The following is a 15,458-nucleotide window of genomic DNA, read 5'->3' on the forward strand; positions in this document are numbered from 1 at the left end:
TTTGCTTTGGCTTCATCCCTTCAGTCTTTCTGGAGATATTGCTCCACTGATCTCCAGTAGTATATTGGGCACCTACCCACCTGGGGAGTTCCTCTTTCAGTGTCCTATCATTTTGCCTTTTCATACTGTTCATGAGGTTCTCAAGGCAAGAATACTGAAGTGGTTTGCCATTCCCTTCTCCAGTGGACCACATTCTGTCAGACCTCTCCACCATGACCTGCCCGTCTTGGGTGGCCCCATATGGCATAGCTTAGTTTCATTGAGTTAGACAATGCTGTGGTCCTAGTGTGATTAGATTGACTAGTTTTCTGTGAGTATGGTTTCAGTGTGTCTGCCCTCTGATGCCCTCTCGTAATACCTGCTGTCTTACTTGGGTTTCTCTTACCTTTTTCTTTTCATCTTTACCCCTATGCAAAACAACTTTATTAACTAGAATATTGTCCTCACGTTTTGCCTGTCTTTTACCACCTCTAAAATACTGAACCCATCACACATTTGCATGTCATCCTTGTGCTAAGGTCATGCTTGTTTTCATGTGTCATTCTTATTTTATTATATGTGTGACAAAACGAGTACAATAATCAAACTGTTAACAAAGATGACAACATGACCACTGTAGGAAAGAAGACTATACTATGTACACTCTGAACCTTTTAACTTATTATCTCATTCCATTTACTTTCTGAATGTATTGATACTTTGTTGCATTTAAAGAAAAGAAGTCCCTTCTCCCAACTTATATAAATCATCATATTATTGAATTGTTTGTGAAGTTGCAAAATATTTGTATTTTTAAATGTTTTTAAAACACCTGGGCTCAATACTTTCTTTGTTTACCTCCATAATGAGTAAATAGAATCTTTGGCAATTAGCGACTTAATTGCTCACATAAGTGAGGGACTACTAATTGAATTTAAAAATCAAAACAGTTGCCTTTTTAAAAAGTTATATCAAGCATCCTTCCTTCCTCATCTTTCTTCCACCTTGTTTTCACTCTTAGTTTATGAATTCACACTTTTTTAAAACAGAGGTAGTATTTAGATAAACTTCAGTCCGGTCTCCTCTCAATGGCTGCTGATTATGGACTGTGTTGACTGGTTTATCTAAGTATTGCAATAAATAAAGACTGTCCTTGCCATCTAGCTAACTGTACTATCCCTAGCTTCACTTGGTTTCTTGCCCCAACTTTCCTGAGGTATTATTGACAATTGAAAATTACATGTATTTGAGGCTCGCGATATGATGTTTTGATACTTGTGTACATTGTGAAATGATTATACAACCAATCTAATTAATTGCTTCACATTATTTTTTGTGTGTGCTGAGAATACTTGTGATGCACTCTCTTAGCCAATTTCAAGTGTGCGTGTGTGTGTGCTAAGCTGCTTCCGTCGTGTCTGACTCTCTGCAAACCTATGGACTGTAGCCCACCAGGCTTCTCTGTCTATGGGATTTCCCAGGCAAGAACACTGGAGTAGGTTGCCATTTCCTTCTCCAGGGGATCTTCCCAACCCAGGGATCGAACCTGTGTATCCTGCGTTCTTTACTGCTGAGCCACCAGGAAAGTGTGCGTTAGTTTGCTAGGGCTGCCATAAAAAATAACAGGGTCTGGGTGGCTTAAACAACAGAAATTTATTTGAAGTTTAGAGTCCAAGACGAAGGCGTTGCAGGTTTGGTTTCTTCTGAGGCCCCTCCTTGGTTTGCAGGTGCTGTCCAGTCCCCTTGCTCCCTCTTCCCACAGGTGTCACTCTGCACAGGCACACTTCTGCTGTCTCCTCCTCCGCTCACACAAACAGCGGTCATACTGGGTCAGAACTGCCTGCCCTGCCCCCACCCCCACCCCCCACCTCGCACTCCCCCCTACCCCCCACCCCCGCCAAATGGCAGCTCTGCATCAGCTCACACAAGCCTTTTCTTTATACATGATTACACCCTGAGGTACCACGGATTGGGACTCAACACATAAATTTGTGGGGGAAGCAGGGAGACACACTTCAGACCATAACAGAACATTTTGTGGCTTTCAGAAATCAGACTCTATTTTTGGCTTGCTTTTCATTGTAGTTATGAAACCCTTTTATCTTACAGAATATTCAAGTTGGACCTCAGGAGCACAATGATAGTTGGCAGCTGAGTGGTCTTTTATTGACCTTTCTTGTTGTTTTCCAGAGAAGTGATTCTTTTTTATTTTCAGGGGGTGGTGGACAGCTTTCAGAATCTGATGGAAGGTATCTTCCCTCAGTTAACTTTGACTAACAACCTCAAAACTTTGTGGATTGATACAATAACCTTCCCCCCTCTTCTTGTGGTATATACTGTGTACTGTAGGGGGTCACAAACAGTCAGACACAACTTGGCAACTGAGCAATAGCAACATACTGCATGTTGGCAACCTGGGCTGGTTTGATCTGGGATTGTTGATGCGTGCTGTTTGGGCTAACCTGTGCATTGTGGTGACCTGGCTTTCAAGGGCTCCACTGATGGAGGTGGTGGTGGGCATGGGGACTGAATGTAACTGGGCCATGAGATGCTCATCATCCAGCTTGGAGAACCTAGGCTCAGTCACTTGCTTGTGGTCGTTAGGGTCTTTAAGAGCAGGAAGAGAGTGAGCCACAAAGACTAAATGCTTCTATGTTCTCTCCCTGCATCACTTTTCCTGGTGTCTTCTTGGCCAAAGCAAGTTATATGGTCAAGCTCAGATTCAAAGGGTACAACATGGACTCCATCTTTTGTTGGGAGGAGTGGCACAGCCATGTTGCAAAGGGGCATCTGTGCCTCTGGCTGTGAGAGAAGTCTGCGGGCTCTGGTGAGATGAAGGAGGAGGTGTAATGATGAGAAAAATAAACTAAGCAACTTCTGTTCTTATAAGTGTTCTCCTCTACACTGAGTAATTATCTTTCAAGGAAAAATGAAGGCCGTCTTCCAGGGAAGTACAGATGCTGGCTATTTAGAACAGAAGTGCACGGCAACTGGGAATGGGAAAGGGGTTTGAGGGGGATGGGTGGAGCGCTCAGAGCATCTGTTTGTTATGAAACAAGTCTTCTGAGTTCTCAGTAGATAAAAACATGAGACATGCATCTGTGGGGAGCCAAGGATTTTTTTTTGTTGTTGAAGAACTTTTTCCTATTATGGCACTTTTTTTTCTTTTCTTTTACTTTATTTTACTTTACAAAACTGTATTGGTTTTGCCATACATCAACATGAATCTGCCATGGGTGTACACGTGTTCCCAATCCTGAACCCCTCTTCCACCTCCCTCCCCGTACCCATCTCTCTGGGTCATCCCAGTGCACCAGCCCCAAGCATCCTGTATCCTGAATCCTGGCATTTTTTTAAATGTGAGCAGTTGATCAACTGACGACAGGGGACATTTTGTACACTTAGGACCAGTAGAGCCCTGGAAATTTCACCCCAGAATCCTCCTTTGCCATTTTTAAACTCAGACAGTACATATGAAAATAACTGAGAGATCTGGAAATCATACTTCCTCTGTAAGTACATAACGTAAGTCTTAAACCAGGGATCATTCCCCATAATCTCACACTAATAGCAACTCCTTGGTTACTCTAAACAGCCAATTTATGAGTTTCTTTATATATTAATCCACTGTCTAACTTAACCATTAATCCCTACCCTACTAATTTAGAGGGTTGAGCACAGTCCTAAGTACATACTATAAAAGTGAATCATCAAACTATTAATTTAGGGTGTGTGTGTGCTGAATGCTTTTGACATTTGTCTATAAATACGAGGGAAGAAACTTCTAATAGTTCAAAATATCCAAGGGAACTGCACTCCTGTCCACATTTAAAAAAATGCCAAACCCTTAGACCCTCACAGTTTAACTCCATTTAAAGACTGACAGCATCCTTGTCCAGGGCTTCCCTGGTGGTTCAACTGGTAAAGAACCTTTCTGCTAATGCAGGAAATGCAAGAGACAGGGGTTTAATCCTGGTTTAGGAAGATCCCCTGGAGAAGGAAACAGCAACCCACTCCATTATGCTTGCCTGGAAAATTACACAGACAAAAGAGCCCAGTGGGCTACAGTCCATGGGGTTGCAAAAAGTTGGACACAACTGAACATACACGCAGACACAGCATCCTTATTCAGACTAGAAATGCAATTTCGGAAGAGACGAGCATGATGGATGTTGTCATTTTCTGCAACGTATTTAAGTATTTAAGTATAAAGTATAAACTTTATAAGCTAGCATTAAATAGCAAAGGGACAGTGCTGTGTCCATTTTGCTTATAAAAAAATCACCATAGAATCTCAGTGGCATTCCACAATAGGCATTTACTGTCAGACCCCCAGGTCTCTGGGTCTCCTGGGCTGAGTCTCCTTCAGGGTACAGGTTTACGTTTGCAGATCTGCTCCATGTGGCCAGAGGGACAGCAGCTACTTTGGATTAGTCCTTTGGACAGGGGCTCCTGGAGAGACAAATGGAAGCACCGAGGCCCTGATCTGGTGCCGTGCCACCTCCACACTCCACTGGCAGGGCAAGACAGCACAACCAGTAGCAAAACCAGGGGTTGGTAACTAATACTGTGCACTGAGATGAAAGGGTGGGATATTCAGAATTTCCAGAATAGTGAGAACTGGAGCCAGTCATTCCATCTACCAACAAGAGATGGTTGTTTCTAAAAGTAGAAGGACATTTAATAGAAGTTGTTTATGTGATTTATTGCTTAGAATTGCTCGATTGTGCTTCTTGATTCACCTAAGTCTGAGAGAGTTCAAAGATATGTTTAAATATGTTTACTTGAAATAGTAATCAAGAGTTTCCTTTGTTTTCTCCCATCTCCAATTATGGCTTGAAAATCGAACTTTTTCCCGGGCTGACTTCTCCGTTTGCATCATGCGTTAACATCCTGATTTCGCTTCAGCCCGGAGGTGCTGAAGAGTGAGCCGTACGGGGAAAAGGCAGATGTGTGGGCAGCAGGCTGCATCCTTTACCAGATGGCGACCCTGGACCCTCCCTTCTACAGCACCAACATGCTCTCCCTGGCCACAAAGGCAAGCAACCTTGGTAGACAAAGGGTCTCATGGTGCCCAAAACACCAATCCTTTTCTTAAACAGAACCTTTGTGATTTTAGTATAACTACCCATTAAAAGCAGTCATTGTTTTATTAGCCCCATGATCCAGTTTATTTATTTATTTTCTCCTTTCTTCTAAATCTGCTTCATGTGCTGTGGCACATTTGCCCCTATAATTTTCTTCAATTTATCATAGAAAATTATAAAAATAATATATCAAACTGCTTTTGGTCTTTTATTTTTACTTGTGGTTTGGACTGCCCTCGATCCAATATATTATATTATCCTACAATATATTATATTATTCTATCATTTATTGTGAATCTGAGGTTAACTTTTACTTAGCTTGAAGAATATAATTCTGTGCTCAAGAACTGTTTAATTAATGCTACTTTTAAAATTGTTTGGATATTTTTGTTTCTGATGAAAATGTGTGCATGAGATTATGATGCTTGTTATGTAGTTCTTGCGTCATGGCCAAGTGTCACCATGCAAAGGCCCCTGTGGCTGCTTTACTTCCCTTACTCCAGCCTGTTTGTTTTGCAGATAGTGGAGGCGGTATATGAACCAGTGCCAGAAGGGATCTACTCTGAAAAGGTGATCACTACTATCAGCAGGTAATTAGTCCCACAACTGCAAACCTATAGAGATTATCAAGAAATACGTCATATCTGTGAAAATGTGCTGTTAAGAGGAAGGGTTCCCAAATAATCCAAACCTAGAAAAATGTTTGGACATCATTCATCATAGAGACCATTTGAAAGCCACCACGTGTCCAAGAGGAAATAGTACATTCACTTGAAATAACATGTTACCATTAATCTGATTATTCAGAATGTTTCATATCAATCTATATACCAAATGTGATCTGCTAAAGAGATATTTCTCCAAAGAATATGTATAAATGGCCAAGGCGCACATGAAAATATGCTCAACACTGATAATTATTAGAGAAATGCAAGTCAAAACTGCAATGAGATTGCCTTACACCAGTCAGAGTGGCCACCATTAAAAAGGCTACAAACAATAAATGCTGGAGAGAGTTTGAAGAAAAGAGAATCTTTCTACACTGTTGGTAGGAATGTAAAGTGGTAACAGCCACTACGAAGGACAGGGTGGATATTCCTTAAAAAACTAAAATAGAGCTACCACATGATCTGGCAATCCTACTCCTGGACTTATATCTGCAGAAAACCATAATTCAAAAGGATACATGCACCTCAGTGTTCTTTGAAGCATTATTTAAAATAGTCAAGACGTAGAAGGAACCTAAATGTCCTTCAGTAGATGTATGGATAAAGAAGTTGTGGTACATATATACAATGGAATATTACTCAACCAATGATTGATTGATTCCAATTGCGAATAATTCCATTTGCAACAATATGGATGACCTAGAGATTGAAAGTGAAAGTCACTCAGTTGTGTCCAACTCTATGCGACCTGATGGACTACGCAGTCCATGTAATTCTCCAGGCCACAATACTGGAGTGGATAGCCTTTTCCTTCTCCAGGGGATCTTCCCAGCCCAGGGATCGAAGCCAGGTCTCCCGCACTGGAAGTGGATTCTTTACCAGCTGAGCTACCAGGGAAGCCCTTAGAGGTTTTATACTGAGTGAAATAAGTCAGATAAAGACAAATATCATATGATACCACTTATATGAGAAATCTTAAAAACTGGTATGCATGAACCTATTATATAAAACAGAAATTGAGTCACAGATATAGAAAACAAATGTATGGTTACCAAGGGGGAAAGTGTAGAGAGATAAATTAGAAGTTTGGGATTGACATATAGATACTACTATAAATAAAATAGATAAGTAATAAGGACCTAGTATATAGCACAATTTTAATTTCTCAAAGAAAGTCACAAAGAAGTGCTCCAGCTATCCACATAGCAGGAGTTTAATGAAAGTTATTATCCCTGGAGAGGCTCAAAGTTCTGCCTCCACAGAGGTTGTCCCAGGTGACCCTCCCCTCAGCTTCCCCCTGCTCCCCTTGCTGCAGCCACAGGGAGCTCCCTGCTGCGGCTCTTCCCTTGTCCTGGTGCTCACTTCTGTCTGATGCATGCAGCAGCACAGGCCCTCACTTCCCCTGGGTCTCTGCATAATTAGGGGGCCTGCCCTGATGCCCCCACAACCTCTCTGAATTCTCTTGGCCCCTGACCCACTTTACAAAGTTCACAGCATCCCCCACCCCAACACATTATCCATGTGCATGCAGATGTGTTCCTTTATTGTCTGTTTCTTCCCCACCAGAAGAGAGAGACTTTTTCAGTTTAGTTCATAGCTGTCAAATGCCCAGAGCAATGCCTAGTACCAAACAGATCCTTTACAGTTTACTGGTTGTATGAATAAATGACATTTATCTGCCTGATTGTTACTTCTGGACCATTTTATGCCCTTAAATTGGCCCAAGATTACTATTCTGCCCCATTAAGCTGAGTCAAATCCTTACTGTTATAATAAAAATCCTAGGGTCACCCAGATGGAATCTTTATTCATCTCTCTGCCCAATTCCCTTAAATTTCAATTCTATATCTACCCTCACTCTTGGCACAACCTCTGATGAAATGTAATAAACACATTATTGTGGCTGTGTGCTTTCCCCTCTGGTTTGTCTATCCAGCCCACTGTTTAGCATTAATAGATTCTCCTCACGTGATTGTCGGATTATATCCTGAATCTTTCCTTGCTCAACACTATGCTACCCAATTGCACTAAGCACCGTAGGCCCAGCTGGTACTGAGTTTCACTAACTGTGGACTCTGAGCAGGCAATTTGACTACTTTTTTGGCATCTCCGTTTCCTCATCTGGTAAAATGGGGATTGTAATGTTAACAACCTCATCAGGCTAATGTGATTATTATAACATATGCAAATCACTTAGCACAGAGCTTGGCAGATGGTAAATCTTGAGCAATGTTGGTAGCTATTATTGTTAGTGTTGTGGGAAATGAGCTGAAATCCATCTCTAAATCATTTGAATTGCGCATCATACTAGATCCACCCTATTGCTAATGAGTCCAGACAAATGTATTTAAACTGCGCACCTCCTATTCTCTGCTATTTGTTTTCTGGAAAGTGCATTAAAAATTCAAGAAATCTCTAGAGAGGTCAAGATAAGAGTGCCAAATTTATTCATTTAATTTCTCCTTTTCTTAGGTATTTATGTTCCCCAAAGAATAAGAGAGGGAAGTACAGAGAAAAACTACAGAGACTGTACTCTGATTTTGTGTTGCTGGGCAAACAGGACCATAATTTGCTTCTGACAGGCTCCCTGATTGTTGGTATCCATGCCTCGTGGAGCTGGAAGGTTAGGCTTAGGGTATCAGCATTATTATGAAAAGGTCAGAATATCGATAGGTTCTAGAATCGGGTGGATTCTAATCCTCACTCTTCCACTCACCTTTACCTCCCCAAGCCCCTCTTTCCTTATCTGTGATGTATGGGTAGCAATTCTGACTACTCATGGGCTTACTCTGAAGCCTAAGTAAGATCACGCTTTTAAATAAGATAAAACTTTTTAGCATAGTTCTCAGCATGTAGCAAGCCCTTAATTAAACTAGGTGTGGTTATTAATAATATTATTACTTATAGAATGAAGTATATAAAAAATATGATAAATGTGATGAAGTGTGGTAAAAGAGGCAATGAGAAATTACAAAAGAACTTGGTCTGGTTGAGGGATTTGGAAAAGTTTTTCTATGAAAAAATGACACGTAACCTAAGACCTGAACTCCGCTAAGTCTCAAATAGCGAACATAACAGAGAAAGCGTATCATAGATCCACATCTCTGAAGGCTGTCCTGAGCAAGAGAGCTTGCTAATTGAAGAACTGAAAGAAGCTGGGGATGCGGCACGTCAAGTACGACAGGGAATAGCTAGCAAAAGAGCCACGTTGAGAGTTTTGAACTTTTATCCCCAGTACTGAGAGGACTGAAGAGTTTCTAAAAGGCTGAGACATGGTGAAAATCTCTTCAGCTAGGATCGTCCTGGCCAATTTGCAGGGAGTACACTGGAAGGAGTGAGAGTGAGAAGGAGAGGCGGGTCCAGTTGTCCACTGTGGCAGCCTTGACTGGGCTGGTGGTGTTGCTAGAGAGAGAAGTGGATTGTTCCCACTGTTGCCTGGAAGTTAAGTCAACAAGTTTTGAAGTACAGTCATAAAAGGATTGGAAAATACTTTGGTTAACTAGGACAATTGAATGACATTGAGAATACAAAAGCAATTGGATTTATTATGTGAAACCTCAGCAAAGGGAGCCAAGACCACAGAGTGGAAGTTTGGGAAGGGAGGGAGCAAGGTCAGTTCACCAATAGGAAGGAAATGTGTGTCAGAATTAGAGATGTCCACTGTAGAGCAAGGCTTCCCTGATGGCTTAGCTGATAAAGAATCTGCCTGCAATACAGGAGACCCTGGTTCAATACCTAGGTTGGGAAGATCCCCTGGTGAAGGGAATGGCAACCCACTCCAGTATTCTTGCCTGGAGAATCCCCATGGACAGAGGAGCTTGGCAGGCTACAGTCCATGAGGTTGCAGAGTCAGACACCACTCAGTGACTAAGCACCCAGCACACAGTAGAGCAGGCTGCTGATGGGTTATGAGTTTACCATCACCAGGATGTTTAAGATGATGAATGATCACTGTTTAGGGTACTCCAGGTAACATGTTTTGAGCATACTTTTAATTCAGAATACTAAGATGCCATAATTAGCAGGAACAGACAATTTAATTTTAAAGTTGACTACAGATTTTACTGCTGCACTCAATATGCCAGCAAATTTGGAAAACTCAGCAGTGGCCACAGGACTGGAAAAGGTTAGTTTTCATTCCAATCCCAAAGAAAGGCAATGCCAAAGAATGCTCAAACTACCGCACAATTGCACTCATCTCACACGCTAGTAAAGCACTGCTCAAAATTCTCCAAGCCAGACTTCAACAGTACGTGAACCGTGAACTTCCAGATGTTCAAGCTGGATTTAGAAAAGGCAGAGGAACCAGAGATCAAATTGCCAACATCTGTTAGATCACCGAAAAAGCAAAGGAGTTCCAGAAAAACATCTATTTCTGCTTTATTGACTATGCCAAAGCCTTTGACTGTGTGGATCACAATAAACTGTGGAAAATTCTTCAAGAGATGGGAACACCAGACCATCTGGTATTGACCTTCCTCTTGAGAAACCTGTATGCAGGTCAGGAAGCAGCAGTTATAACTGGACATCGAACAACAGACTGGGTCCAAATAGGAAAAGGAGTATGTCAAGATTGTATATTGCACCCTGCTTATTTAACTTATATGCAGAGTACATCATGAGAAATGCTGGGCTGGAGGAAGCACAAGCTGGAATCAAGATTGCCAGGAGAAATATCAGTAACCTGAGATATGCAGGTGACACCACCCTTATGGCAGAAAGTGAAGAACTAAAGAGCTTCTTGATGAAAGTGAAAGAGGAGAGTGAAATAGTTGGCTTAAAGCTCAGCTTTCAAAAAACAAAGATCATGGCATCTGGTCCCATCACTTCATGGCAAATAGATGGGGAAACAGTGGAAACAGTGACAAACTTTATTTTCTTGGGCTCCAAAATCACTGCAGATGGAGACTGCAACCACGAAATGAAAAGATGCTTGCTCCTTGGAAGAAAAGCTATGACCAACCTACACAGCATATTAAAAAGCAAAGGCATTTCTTAACCAACAAAGGTCCTTCCAGTCAAGGCTATGGTTTTTCCAGTAGTCATGTATGGATGTGAGAGTTGGATTGTAAAAAAAGCTGAGCACCATAGAATTGATGCTTTTGAATTGTTGGAGTGTTGTAGAAGACTGTTGTGAGTCCCTTGGACTACAGGGAGATCCAATCAGTCCATCCTAAAGGAAATCAGTCCTGAATATTCATTGGAAGGACTGACGCTAAAGCTGAAACTTCAATACTTTGGCCACCTGATGTGAAGAGCTGACTCACTGGAAAAGACCTTGATGCTGGGAAGGCTTGAAGGTGGGAGGAGAAGGGGTTGACAGAGGATGAGATGGGTGGATGGCATCACGGACTCAGTGGACATGAGTCTGAGTAAACTCTGGAAGTTGGTGATGGACAGGGAGGCCTGGCTTGCTGCAGTCTATGGGGTTGCAAAGAGTTGGACATGACTGAGCGACTGAACTGAACTGACAGATTTTAAGATTGCGGTGTGCAGCCTATAACAGATGTAGTTTCCATTTAAAGTTATTCAAAACTCAGTGTCTGAGTCACATTGCAAAGGCTTATCTTTAGAAAATTTGACATGAAACCAAAATCAGTTGTGAGTTGCATGTAATTACATACTTTATTTGCTTTGGATTTTTAGTCTCTAAATATTAAGTTTCAAAAGAACTAGAGAACAAATTCAATTTCCCATTTTCTTAGTTTATTTCCTTAGCAGGCTTTTAAATTAGGAGAATAACTTAGTAACCCTGAAGAGTCTGAGGCAAAAAATATATTTTGCTGCTCTGCCCAGTACCAGTATTGCTATTTTTACCTTCCAGTACACTGTTAAGAAAATGTCATCTGTTTATTTTGTTTAAAGGAAGAGGATTTCGTTTTATGCGGACGATATTTCAGTTGCCTAAGTTTTCTCTGTCTGTGCTTGGTTGCATAAGCTGTCTGGCACTTTGTTTCAGAAGAAGTTATAATGACTAAAGAAGTTAGTGCTTTCAACTAGTCCTAAGGACAAATGGCTCTTTACATTTTCCATCCTACCATCTTTGTTTCTTTAAACATGAAATGATAAGAATTGAACACTGTATCCCTCTGATTCTTTCCATCTGGTCACTCAGAGCAGAGTGGACACACAGTGGGCAGCATGAGTGGACATCCCAGATTTTTTCCTAGAACTTGGATTTATGCTTATTTGATTAGAAAATCATTAAAGCATTTGGTTGCTCTTAAGAATCTCCCTGAAATATCCAAGCAGAGAGGCGTTTCAAACCAATGAGTTTAAACTGAAACTTCTGGTAGGAGATATTCCTGGGATTCCAAAAGCTTGTACCCAAATATTTCAGGTTATGTACAGGTAAATTATGAAACCAACTGTTCATTCATTTGTTCATTCATTCATTTGCTGAATACTCAGCAGGACCCAGATTCTGTTTTACGTACAGGTGGGATCCCAGTGAAGGAGACACAGGTCGCTCCTCTCAACTTGCCTCCAGTCTCCAATGGTGATGCAGATCATCACAGTATCAATTACAGTGGCTTTGAGTACTTAAATATAGACAGTGAAATGAGGACTTGTGAAAGGGGGACAGTGAGTCTGTCTGAGCGAAGGTGATCCAAGAAGTCTTCCAGTTAGAGACCCGGAAAAGAGTTGTAATAACCATAATGCAAGCTCACTTTCTTAGAACTTGAAAACAAATAGCCTAAAGATAAAGCTTGAAATGATAAAGTAGTGATGTGTTTATTACACTCATGGTTGACAAAGTCAAGAAAAGAGAGATCCAGGTGGAAAATTAGGAGAATTCTGGGCTCACCTCCCCTCATTTTAACATCCAAACTACAGCTCTCACTAAAATCAACCTGGGGACAAGTAGGGCAGATCTTCTTCAACCAAGGCTGTAAAGAAATATCCACATGGAGTCTAGTGGGAAGGGAGAAGAATGTGGTCAGGACCTCCACCCCTAGTAAGGACACGGAGAAGAGGGGACATCACAGGTTCAGGGATCCTCCCTGGGGAATGAAGGGTTGGAGCCCCACATTGGGCACCCCAGATCTCAGGGCAGCCCTGAGGACTGACAGCACTGGAAGAGAAGCCCCTTGCAAGTTTGAAACCCAGTGTGTGTGTGGTGGGGGTGGTGGGGTGGGTGGGGGGTTGGGTGCTCAGTCATGTCTGACTCTTGGCAATGCCATGGACTGCAGTCTGCCAGGCTCCTTTTTTCATGGAATTTTCCAGGCAGGAATATTGGATTAGGTTGCCATTTCCTACTCTAGGGGATCTTCCTGACCTGGGGACTGAACCCGTGTGTCTCATATCTCCTGCATTGTCAGGCAGGTTCTTTACTACTGCACCATCTGGGAAGCCTTGAAACCCCGTGGGGCTTATCAGAGGGATGTAGGAAACTGGGCCTCTGCTCTTGAAGAGCATACAGCTTTACCTGCTTCCAGTCATAGTGTGGAGGCAGAGATTGAAGCTGCCAGGGGCATTGGCCAGCCTGCCAAGACAGGACATGAGTCCCTGTCCAGCGCTCACCAGGCTCCCACTCCAGCCCCTCTTGTCCCATGCTGCTCCCATGAAGGCAGTCCTGGTCAACAGTTCTGCCACTGACGGTGAGGGTGTGCACACTTGAAGGGAGCCGGGCTGGCTTGGACTCCAGCCTGCTGCTGGGACAAGATATAAGCTGCCATTGCCAGCATGTGTGTCCCTGCATACACTCAGGAGGGAGCAAACTCAGCTCAGTAGTGTGGTACCAAACTCTTCAGCCACGACTCAGCCTCTAGGCCAGCAAGCACACCAGGGAGAAAGCAAAATCAGCAAAAAAGTACAGCTTCAAGCTCTCAGCCCTGACTCTACACCTCAGACCAAGGTGGAGGCTGCCATCACATGTAGGAGAAACCCAGCTTCCTCAGGGCCCCTGCAGCAGGCCTTGTGCCCTGACCTCATCCTTAACAGTGTGGTGATGGCACTGAGCAGAGAAGAAGCCCCAGTTTGCACCTGGCTCTGGCTCTAGCCCTCCAACTCCACTGCCTCCCCTCCTACCCATGTGGCAGCTGCCAGTCCCCAGGAGAGAAGACATGGTCTGTGCTGATGTCAGATCCAGCTCTCCCACCAAAGCCACTGGGCACATGCAGGAATGCTCCCACACAAGGACTCACTTTCAAGATCAGAGCAGGTAACTGTTTCACCCAGTTTTATAGACTGAAACTCAAACAAAATGAGAAGGAAGAGGAATATGTTTCAAAAGAAATAAGGAAAAACCCTGAAAAGAAAATCTTAGTGAAAGAGAGGTAAATAATTTATGTGATAAACAGTTCAAAGCAATTGTAATGGGAATGACAACTGAATTTAAAAGAATAGATGAACACAGTGAAAAATCTTAACAAAGTACTAAAAATATTTTTTAAAGAACAAAACTGAGGAATACAATATAGTAAGTCTCTTACATACAAATGAGTTTTGTTCCAAGAGCATTTTTATTATTATTATTTTTTAAAATTTAAATTTATTTATTTTAATTGGAGGCTAGTTACTTTATAGTGTTGTATTGGTTTTGCCATACAATCCAGGTTCGATGCAGGATACAGGATGCTTGGGGCTGGTGCACTGGGATGACCCAGAGGGATGGTATGGGGAGGGAGGTGGGAAGGGGGTTCAGGATGGGGAACACATGTACACCCGAGGGCATTTTAACAAGTCCAGTTTGTTCAACAAAGTTAGCTTAGGTACCCAGTCAACATAATCAGCTATATAGTACTGTATTGTAATAGCTTTATAATACTTTTAAGACAAATAATACATTAAAAAATACATACAAAATTAAGAAAGCATTTTTAACCTTACAGTTCAGTACCTTGAAAAATACTGTAGTACCAGCTACATCACTGCTGCTTTTATGCTTGGCTCTGGATATCCTGGGCTTGAAATAAAGACTTTCTATTGCTGTTCTGAATGCACATAGGTGACAATGAACATCAGACATGTGAACTAACTTCCGTGATTGGATACACAAACTCAAGTTAGCGCCTTTGAAAGTTTGCTACTTGAAGGTCCGTATGTAGGGACCTTTCTGTAACTGAAATAAAAATTACAGTAGTGGGAATTAACAGCAGATTAGGTGATACAGAGGAGTGCGTTAGTGATCTGGGAGATAGAATAATGGAAATCACCCAATCAAAACAGGAAAAAAGAAAATATTTTAAAAAATGAAAATAGTTTAAGGGACCTCTAGGACAACATCACGCATGTTAACATTCACATAATGTACACTTGCCTGGAAAATCCCATGGACGGAGGAGCCTGGTAGGTGCAGTCCATGGTGTCACGAAGAATCGGACACTTACTGAGCGACTTCACTTTCACTTTTCACTTTAATGCATTGGAGAAGGAAATGGCAACCCACTCCAGTGTTCTTGCCTGGAGAATCTCAGGGACGGCGGAGCCTAGTGGGCTGCCGTCTATGGGGTTGCACAGAGTCGGACACGACTGAAGTGACTTAGCAACAGCAGCAGCAGAAGGAGAAGAGACAGAAAAGAGACGCAGTGTGTATTTGATATAATTATGCCTGGAAATTTCTTTCCTGATGTTGAAGAAGGAAACAGATATCCAGGTACAAGAAGAACAGAGGGTCCCAAACAAGATGAACCCAAAGAGACCTCCACCAAAACCTATAGAAATTAAAATGGGAAAAGTTAAAACTAAAGAGAGGATTCTAAAAGTAGCAAGAGAAAAACAG

General features: G+C 42.1%; 1 protein-coding gene and 1 non-coding gene across 2 annotated transcripts in view; one reads left to right on the top strand and one right to left on the bottom strand.

Annotated features, from left to right (window-relative positions):
* Positions 1-15,458, top strand: part of NEK10 (NIMA related kinase 10) — a 252,379-nt gene that overhangs the window by 129,811 nt on the left and 107,110 nt on the right. Inside the window, exons 23-24 of the mRNA XM_052640083.1 lie at positions 4,888-5,017; positions 5,586-5,656. Coding sequence (XP_052496043.1) covers positions 4,888-5,017; positions 5,586-5,656 — 201 coding nt within the window. The remainder of the gene's footprint in view (positions 1-4,887; positions 5,018-5,585; positions 5,657-15,458) is intronic.
* On the bottom strand, positions 472-578 carry LOC128058296 (U6 spliceosomal RNA). The gene has a single exon (XR_008200436.1). It is a non-coding gene; the product is annotated as a U6 spliceosomal RNA (small nuclear RNA).

This window comes from Budorcas taxicolor, chromosome 1 (assembly GCF_023091745.1).
Source record: "Budorcas taxicolor isolate Tak-1 chromosome 1, Takin1.1, whole genome shotgun sequence".
NCBI lineage: Eukaryota > Metazoa > Chordata > Mammalia > Artiodactyla > Bovidae > Budorcas > Budorcas taxicolor.